The 10,092-nt window shown below is 33.4% G+C and overlaps 1 protein-coding gene across 1 annotated transcript; it reads left to right on the top strand.

Moving 5' to 3' along the window:
* Nucleotides 1-828: 828 nt before the first annotated feature.
* kiss1rb (KISS1 receptor b) lies at nt 829-7,877 on the top strand. Its single transcript, XM_073839605.1, has 6 exons — nt 829-1,700; nt 2,433-2,708; nt 2,791-2,915; nt 4,596-4,731; nt 5,175-5,413; nt 7,260-7,877. Exons 2-6 carry the CDS (start codon nt 2,444-2,446, stop codon nt 7,608-7,610), a joined length of 1,116 nt encoding a protein of 371 aa, XP_073695706.1. The 5' UTR covers nt 829-1,700; nt 2,433-2,443; the 3' UTR covers nt 7,611-7,877.
* Nucleotides 7,878-10,092: the final 2,215 nt, after the last annotated feature.

The raw sequence follows: 10,092 nt of genomic DNA, 5'->3' as shown, positions 1-10,092 counted from the left end.
ACATCTTTTTCATGTAAAATATCTTACTCAGGACAGTACTAAATAAAAACATGCATTTTGTATGAACTCTTTTATTTTGTTAAAATTATTCAGATTGCAAGGGGTTCCCAAACTGTGGCATGAAACTGATTGACTTGAAACTGGCCTTCTTTGTCTTCTCTGGTATGTGTTACGAACCGCTGTTAATTAGCACACAGAAATGCTTCCTATATCTATGCATGCATTGAAAATGAATTAAAACATCAGACAACATCTCTTTCCCCCAGGCACAAGAGTATATTGAGCAAACTCAATGGCAAGTACTGTGCAAAGCCAGCTATGATGTGGTCACAAGAGATCCTCCTGCTTGAGATGTTGTGCGGCGATTATGATTATGATCCATGTCTGGTAGAAGGTATGAAGTCTAAGAGCTGGGTAGATTACTTACAAATTGTAATCCTTTAATGATCACAGATTACATGATGAAAACTAGTTAGTAATGTATTCTAGGTTATTCATCATAGGTAGTGTTTTCTAATTCATTTTAGATTATTTTTGACCTATATTTATATTTAAAAAAAAAAAATATATAGGATTTGACAATTCCTTTCTATGTCTTACGCTTATACCCTAGATTCTGCTCGCTCTTTTTGCTGATTCCTATGATTTCGTGTCTTGTCCAGTTACTTTACACGTTTTTTACCTAGTCTCCCAATTCCAGTTTTGCTGAGTTTGCCATCAGATCTGTGCAAGCCTGTTATGGCCAGTGAATAATGGACTGCCTAAGTTTATTTGAAGGACAATAAATTTGACTCTGGGTCCTGTTGTCGTGACAAAAATGAATAAACATTACATTACACCAGGGTTTCCCAAACTGGGCTCAGTGTAAAAACGGCATTGGGTTTATGAGATGATAAAAAGCTAATAATAAAATCATAAAAATGTAAAATGCATTATTTAAAAATGTAACACTATTTTATTTTTTTACCTGCATGTCAATTTGACCATTAACTGACATCAGAGAACTCTTAAATATGCAAATGCATTGTTAGATTTTGAAATATTAACTTCCTCAGAGTTATTTAATGTCACAAGGGTTTGACTGACAAAAAACATTTGTGAAACCCTGCATTTACATTTAGACATTTAGCAGATGCTTTTATCCAAAGCAACTTGCAAAAGAGGACAATTGAAGCAATTAAAAACAACAAAAGAGCAATAACATTTAAGTGCTATGACACGTCTCATTTCGCCTAATGTAGTACACATATTAAGGTTGTTTTTTAATTATATAATAAATACATAAAAAAATTGATGGTGCAGAGCCAGTGGTGGTTTTGTAGGCAAACATTAATGCCTTGCATTACATGAACAAACAATAAAAATGAGAACAACATTACACTACCACTACCTGTAAAATAGAATTTGCATTTGTCTTGTGCTTTTGGCAATTTTTAAAAAAATGTTTACTAACCACATGCACATTAATCGTTCTTTTTGTTTTTTCATTTTATTCCTAAAAGCCTATTTAGCAGTGTTTCACACCTTAATGTCATTTAGCTCCTCCCTTTTCTGTAGTACTAAATGCTGTAACTGCATGTCACTCCTCCACTGTGAAGAAGAGGCATGGACAGCTTGAAAGCAGTCACTTCCCCATTGGACTGAACAATGTTTTAGGAAGACCTTTTTCCTTCAAATAAGACTAAAGGTTTCTGAAAGAGGTAAGCTAATGTTGTTTATTATTGCATATACACGAGTGTGTCTTCAAATGTTTAAGCAATACTATAAGGAGAGTGCTGTGTTTAAGAAATTATAGACTTTTCTGTGTGTATTTAGTAATTTCTTCAATGTGCCTGGTACACTGCAGAAATGATGTTACACTTTATTTTAAAGTGACATTACAGTTTAATTACACAAGTACTGAGTAATAATAATAAAATACATGCACTTAGGGCTTGGTTTAGGATTAGTTGCATGTAACTATGCATAATTTACTGTTATTAGTATAGTAAAATAGAGTGTTACCAAAATGTCTTCTTAATAAGGTCTATTTTTAATTAATTTATATATATATATATATATTTCTTTCTTTCTTTAAAATTCATGAAACAGGGTAAGGTTTTTATGCAAATTATGTTTTATGCAACAGCAGATTTAACCGATTATTTAAGTATAAACTAGTTTAAAAACAAATGAAAACATTTTAGATATAACAGGATTTTTGCAGTGTAACAGGTAAATAATAGTAAATGATCTTTTTAATTCCTCATCCTGATGAAATAAGGGTGTAGAAAGAGTTATCATTTCAATGCAATTCATTTTAACTATAAAAAAAGTAAATGGAGGCGAGTAAATTGAACAAAAAGCTGTATGTTTTACAAACTCTCCAAATAGCATAGTGAAGGTTAACATATTATGAAAATTGAATATGCTTTGTTGTGTTTGTATTTCAGGTTATAAAGGCATGGTGACACATGCAAGTCCAATGGCAGAAAGCAACAGGACCACTGAGGTTGCAGAACTCATCTTGTGCAATAATAAAACAAACATTTATGATTGCAATCAATCAGATCCTATGGGCTCTCAAAGCCCAATCCCGCTGACGGACGCCTGGCTGGTGCCAGTGTTTTTCACTCTTATTATGATTGTAGGCTTGGTGGGTAATTCATTGGTCATCTATGTAGTCGTCAAAAACCAGCAGATGAAAACGGTTACAAACCTCTACATAGGTATAAAAGATTCTTTGTTTCTCAGAATATCATATTTGCTTACTTGAAGTTGTTTTAGTGAACAGTCTTTGTTTCTCTTCAGTTAATCTTGCCACCACAGATATACTTTTCCTGGTTTGTTGTGTTCCTTTCACTGCCACTTTGTACACTCTTCCTAGCTGGATATTTGGGGACTTCATGTGTCGCCTGGTCAATTACCTGCAACAGGTGAGAGCATTTTTACTCTGTATAATGTTTCTAGAGGAGAAAAAGAAAAAATGTGCATGCATGAAATGTCATACTTTCAGACCTATAAGATAATTCATTACAAATAGAGAACAACAGATTTGACCCCACACACATTTACTGTAACTGTTACTGTGATTATAAGTGATTTTTATGAACTGAGATTGTGAACCAGGCTTTCTCATCCAACATCAGTTTAATTTCACAAATGCTCTACTAAATGAACAGGCAAGAAATCATACAAAACACTCCTAAATCCTGTGGAAAGCCTTCCCATAAGCTGTTATAGCTGCAAAATGGGGAAAAAAACTCCATAATAACATCTATGTATTTAGAATGCAATGTTATTAAAGTCCCTGTTGGTGTAATGGTCAGCGGCCCCAATACTTATCCATATATTGCACTTGTCCATATATTGTAATTTTGAAAAGGTGCTTAATTACATGGGTTGAATGGCTACAAATGCATCTAAACAGCTACGTTATAGTGGTAATTCCACCAAATTGCTGCCTTTTGCATCCCTAAGAAATAATCAAACATAGATTTAATAATATAGCTGCAGAAGAGACGTTTAGGTGTGAGAATGAGCTCACAAAAGCATGGCTTGGATTTTAGACAGATTAGCATTCTAAGATAATTTAATAATAAAGTAGTTTATGTTGACCTGATAGCTGAAGAGCCACATTAGAACGAATGGGAACCGGTTAGCATGCTAACCAATGAGCATGAACACTAGGTGGCGCTTTGTTCCAACTTATCAGGTACCTCCGGTACAAGCTGTTGATGATCCCTACCAATTTTTGTGCAGATTTGTCAAATGGTTCAAAAAATATTTCAAGTTATGTCAAATTTCAAAATGGCGAACACATGGTTGAGCTGATCCTGGCAAAATTGATATCCTGAGATTCGGCATGATCCAAGTAATCCACAGACACCAATATGATTTTCTGACTAACTGTTCAAAAGTTATAAGCAAAAATGTGCATTTTTTTGTATCTCACGACCCATAGGTGGCGCTGTTCCCAACTTTGGCACGGACCCTCAGAGCATGGTGTTGATGAAGCATACCAAGTTTCATTTTAATTGATCAAAGTTTGGCCAAGATATAGCCTCTGAACCAATTTTGGGTCAACCTTGTTAACTTTACAACATAACTTTTGAACAAATATGAATATAAACAAATTTGTTTAGTCGTTACTGTGCAGCTCGGTCCAAAGATAATCTGAGCCAAGTTTAGGAAGAATTGGATCAATTTTCAGGGAGGAGTAGCGAAAAAACTGAATGCTGAGTTATTACCATTTAAATGTTGGATTTTTTGAACTAGTGGTGGCGCTAGTTGGTTCTAGAGACCCCTAATTTAGATCACTATTCATGGTCATCACTACAAGTGTGCCAAATTTCATCATTTTCCTATGTTCCGTTCATAGGGCTGCCTAAATAAGATGAAAATAATAAGAAAGCATACAGATACAATAGGGGCTACAGCCCTTCGTGTTACTTGGATACTTAAAAAATATTGATTAAACGTATTTTATTTGTCATTTTTTTCCATTTGGAAAAGGCACTGATTTTGTGGAATGATCCATAGGCTACTTACACTATTCTGAATGTGGAATATGGTTATTGTCTCTTTTTAAGCAGTGTCTTTGAATGAATTGACAGGTAACCGCACAGGCAACCTGCATCACTTTGTCTGCGATGAGTGTTGATCGTTTTTACGTGACCGTCTACCCACTCCAGTCCCTCCGGCATCGAACACCACAGATGGCTCTGTCTGTATGCACCACTATTTGGATATGTATGAAAATCATTCCAATCAGTTTAAGTAGAATCATAATTTTATCTGACAGATATTCATCTTTTCAGAGTTGTACACTTTTAAAAATAATGGTTCCAATAAAGGATTTTTTAATGCCATAGAAAGGCCATTTTTGTTCCTAAAAAGAACCATTCAGTAACAGTTCTTAAAAGAACCATTTTTTTCTTAGTGTGAAGAACATTTTAATAATCTAAAGAACCCTTTTTCACTATAAACAACCTTTTGTGGAATGTAAAGATTGCATAAATGTTAAAGGTCCTTCACTGAATTAAGATGCCAATAAAGAACCTTTATTTTTAAGATGCAACTTTGCATTTAGCTTTTTCTTTGCTACTGCACCCATTTTGGTTAGAATTGTTTTTTATACTCATAGATTTTATTGGATGTAATCAAGTAAATGATTATATTGTCTATTCACGCAGGTTCGTTGCTGCTGTCAGTGCCTATAGCGTTGTATCAGCACACAGAGTCTTCATTCTGGTTCGGTCTGCAGACGTACTGCACTGAGGCCTTTCCCTCTCTCATTCATAAGAGGGCTTACATTCTTTACTCCTTCTTGGCTGTTTACCTGCTGCCTCTGATCACCATCTGCATGTGTTACACCTTCATGCTGAAACGCATGGCTCAAGCCACGGTGGAACCTATCAATGGCTGCAACCAGGTAAAGTTGTCATTGCATTATGGAGGTCTTTTTATTTTATTCTAATACTTTAGCAATTAAACATGCATAGGTTATTATGATATCATCCCAAACTAGGCTATATTTAGAATTGAAGCCAATCTTAAAGTAAAATTTCAGAGAGGTATTTAAAGCACAGGTGCCACCCAACAGCCAGCACAACTTTGACTTTCATTATTATTGGGTGAAACATCTCCAGAAAAAAATAAAATCTTTTCTGACAGATCCTAAATAACCCATTTTACCCTTGATATAATAGCCCTGCCTTCTTTTTGTATGCAAAACTGAGAAAACATTTTGGTTTCCAAAGAACTTTTTAGTTATTGGTTCTTAACGGAATCACGTGAAGAACATTTTGATAACGCAAATAACTGAAAAAGTTAGGAAAGTTTAAGTTTATGAAAATATAAAAAGTGAAAATTAAAATATTAATATTTTTTTATAAAGTAAATATTTTTACAAAACTCTCAAACTGCTAGAAAATCAAAACCAAAAATCTGAACAAGTTGTGTTCTAAATTTGAGGTTGATATCTCAAAAAAATTAGCTTTCAGTAAGATTATGTTTGGCTGCAGTTCCACACTTTTCCATTGGATGACCATCAAACCCCATTAGTAACCATAGAAAAGCACCACCACAGCATTTCAGTATATTTAAGTTTTAACTAATTTTTCATGATTTCATATGTGCATCACTATTTAAAAATAAAGGACTCTGATGAGTACTCTTCTTGTAAATTAATACAATACACTTGGAATCCGAAATCTGAGGGTGCAAAAAAAAAAAAATCCAAATATTGAGAAAATCGCCTTTAAAGTTGTCCGAATGAACTTCTTAGCAATGCATATTACAAATTAAAAATTAAGTTTCGATATATTTACGGTAGGAAATTTTGAAGTATTTTTGGCTATTGCTACAAATATACCTGTGCTACTTACACCAAAAGAGCCATTAGGTGAGCAGTTCTTAAAAGAATATTTTTTCTTAATGTGAAAAATATACTCTAAAGAACCTTTTATGTTTTTAAGCTTTCAACAATATATAGTTTGTCCAGATCACTTTAGGTTTAAACTAAGAAATGACCTTTAAAACATGTAATTACCAGTTGGCTCGTGATAGTTAACAGGTTAAACAATTTTTTTTTATTAGTCTGAAGAATATTTTAAAAATCTAATATGATTTTGCACTTATCATTTTTCATTATTAACATCAACAATTAACCCTTAACAGTAAGTTTCCATGGATGTTAATGGTTCTTCATAAAACCATTGATGTTCAGAGCTGGGTAGGTTACTTACAAACTGTAATCCGTTACTGATTCACATTCATATTGTTATGATTATGAACGATGAATTGCTGCACTAAACCCTTTCTCTTTTAAGACGAAATGTGACCCTGGACTACAAAACCCGTCACAAGGGTCAATTTGTTTAAATTAAGATTTTTACATCATCTAAAAGCTGAATAATAAGCTTTCCGTTGATGTATGGTTTGTTAGGATAGGACAATATTTGGCTGGAGATACAACTATTTGAAAATTTAGAATCTAAAAATCAAATATTAAGAAAATCGCCTTTAAAGTTGTCCAAATGAAGTTCTTAGCAATGCATATTACTCATAAAAAATTAAGTTTTGATACATTTCATTTACAAAATATCTTCACAGAACATGATCTTTACTTATTATCCTAATGATTTTTGGCGTAAAAGAAAAATCGATAATGCTGACTCATACAATTGGCAAGTGTTGCTTAAGACTGGTTTTGTATTTCAGAGTCACATATTGTATATAAAACCACAATGAAGCCTCAAATTTGCTCTGTTTTCCAGCTGCAGACTCCAGCAGAGCGTGTTGAAGCAGTGCGGACCAGAGTCTCCAGGATGGTGGTTGTAATGGTGCTGCTGTTTCTGCTCTGCTGGGGTCCGATCCAGATCCTCATTCTCTTACAGGCGTTCTGTCCTGAAGACGTGAGTCACAGCTATACGCTCTACAAACTGAAGATCTGGGCTCACTGCATGTCCTACTCCAATTCCTCCATAAACCCCGTCATCTACGCCTTCATGGGAGCCAACTTCAGAAAGGCCTTCAGAAGTGTGTTCCCTTTGATCTTCAAAAGGAACGCGAGAACCACCGAGCCTCTGCCCACCTATAACAGAGAGATGAACTTTCTTTCATCCTGACCTCTGGTTATGCATAATTATACCTTTGAAAGATGAAATCAATAATTCTTCATGAAGATGCTATCAGACCAAAGCTAACTGGAACATTCAGTGATCAGTTTATTCTTTAAAAAAAAAAAAAAAAAAAAAAAACGTATGCACTTGTGAAAAAAAAATACACTTTCGCATTCGTTTTATAAAATAATTTTTTATGGATGTATTGTACTTTAAAGTGGAATGTTTTCAGACACTTAATTGCATGTTTATTGCAGTTAAGTGAAACTTTATTTTTATTAAATGCGATAAGCTGATATTTAAGGTGAAACACTGCAGGCAAAAACACTGTTTTTTCATGCACCTGTCAAGTTTGAGATTTTGGGCTTTTTTGTGTGTTTTTTAAAGACTACTGGACAAAAAACATCCAAAAGACACTGTTAAGTGTTTCTTTTATAGCACTTTATCTATTTGTGTCAATAGATTTCAATTACAATGCATATTTTGAAAGGCCGTTTTCTCAAAATGAGTTTTTTTCTCCTACACTGAGCCATAAATCTCCACTTCAGTAACAGTTAAACACACCGACATTTACATTTTTATTCACATTTCATTACCAAAAAAAAGAAAAATTTAGTTTTCTGCCTGTTCTAAGTATTTTCTGAATTGACAAAATGAGATACCCCAAATATATGTCAAAAAAATTAACAAGAATTTTGAAACTGACTTCATCCAAAGCAATTCTTTGTTAACTGCAGCTCATTGCTCATGCACTCTATAATTATTTAATAACACAATAGTAAACTAAAAAAGCATATAGAATAAATTAAATAAAATTGCCAAACAATAATGTCTTGAATTTTAAAATCCATTTAATTTCTCCTTGCATTTCTCTTGAGGTGCTCTTCTGAAAACCTGCTTTTTTTCCTGAAAAAGCTGTGTTGCATGTGTTTCAGTGAGTTGAACATATACATGTGTATGTCTACAACAGACTTTAAATGTCATTACAGGTAAAATAATCATCAAACAGTTTACTTTTTATTAACTTTACTGAATATTTACTGAAATGCTAGTGTCTTGTTTGCCATTTATTTACACATAGATGTACACATTTATACACATTTATTAGCATAATGCTGATGTAAATTGCACCAGATTTGACTGGTCATTCTCTGCAGTCCTTCCCTGGTCACAATGAAAAAGTAGGCAATTTCTCCAAACTGTAAATAATCTAGTTATAAAAGCAAATCACATAAACCAATCCCATAGATGCATACAAATAAAATAGGCCTATACAAAACAGCAGTCATGGGTTTATCTAAAAGCATTTTTTTTCCCTCAATTGGATGTTGTACAACCCCTGTGGTTAAAAAATACACAAAACAGCACTCTTTATTTGTTAGTTTCGTTTTGGAGTATATCTCTCACTATTAACGGTAGGTGGCGATGTCCGCTTCCAGTTTCCGAGCCGCATCGAGTAACGTAGAAGAAGAGTTCAAGTTCAACATTTGACAGCTGCTCGCAGGTAACTGATCGTATTATTACTCATATTTGACCACTTTTTGCAGTTATAGCAAACTAATAAAGCTCGTCAGTAAATTGAAGCTATATCTTTTATAATGTAGCGTAAACTGTCGATAAATACACTGCCTTTGTCGCGGTTTTCAGACAATACACAGTTGTGAAGTGTTGTTAATGTACTAAAAAAGAGATATCAAATACATTTTACAGTCACAAAGCTCTTTTGTGTAGTACAGACAGTCTTTTTAAAGAATCCCAACCCAAGACCAAGGTTTTAAAGGTAAATCAGTGAAAATATGTCTTTCTAGTATCAACATCCTGTAGTAACTGATGTAATCTGGGTTGGAATCTGACTTTATTTACAATTGCAAACATTTTTTGTATTACAAGTTTTCTAAAATGTTAGGTTTTAATATGAAAACGAGCCAATATTTTAGGGAATATCCGCTAATTTGCATACATTTCTAGTGCAAAAATCTAAACACTGTAAGTCAGTTTCAAAATTCTTAATTTTTTTTTATATATTAAAGTTTTTACAGAAGGAATTTTGTCTGTATCTCATTTTTTGTCACTCCATAATACGTAGAACAGGCAGAAAACTATATATTTTTACAGGAATAAAATGTTGAATAAAATCATGCAAATTATATATGAACAAAAACCTTCAAGATATAGACAGGAATAAAAATGTAAAGTTTGGTGTGTGTAAGTGCTACTGAAGTGGAGATTTATGACTCAGTGTAGGAGAAAAAACTCATTTTGTAAAAACTGGATTTAAAAATTTGAATTGTAATTAACATCTATTGACACAAATAGATAAAGTGCTATAAAAGAAACACTTTTAACAGTGACTTTTGGATGTTTTCTTTCCACTAGTCTTGAAAAACACTTTATGAAACACCAAAAAGCCCAAAATCTCAAACTTGACAGGTGCATGAAAAATCTGTTTTTGCCTGCAGTGTCTCCCCGTAATGCACCTAATGTTGTT

Source organism: Garra rufa, chromosome 5 (assembly GCF_049309525.1).
Source record: "Garra rufa chromosome 5, GarRuf1.0, whole genome shotgun sequence".
Lineage (NCBI taxonomy): Eukaryota > Metazoa > Chordata > Actinopteri > Cypriniformes > Cyprinidae > Garra > Garra rufa.
This window is presented reverse-complemented; position numbering and strand designations above follow the sequence as displayed.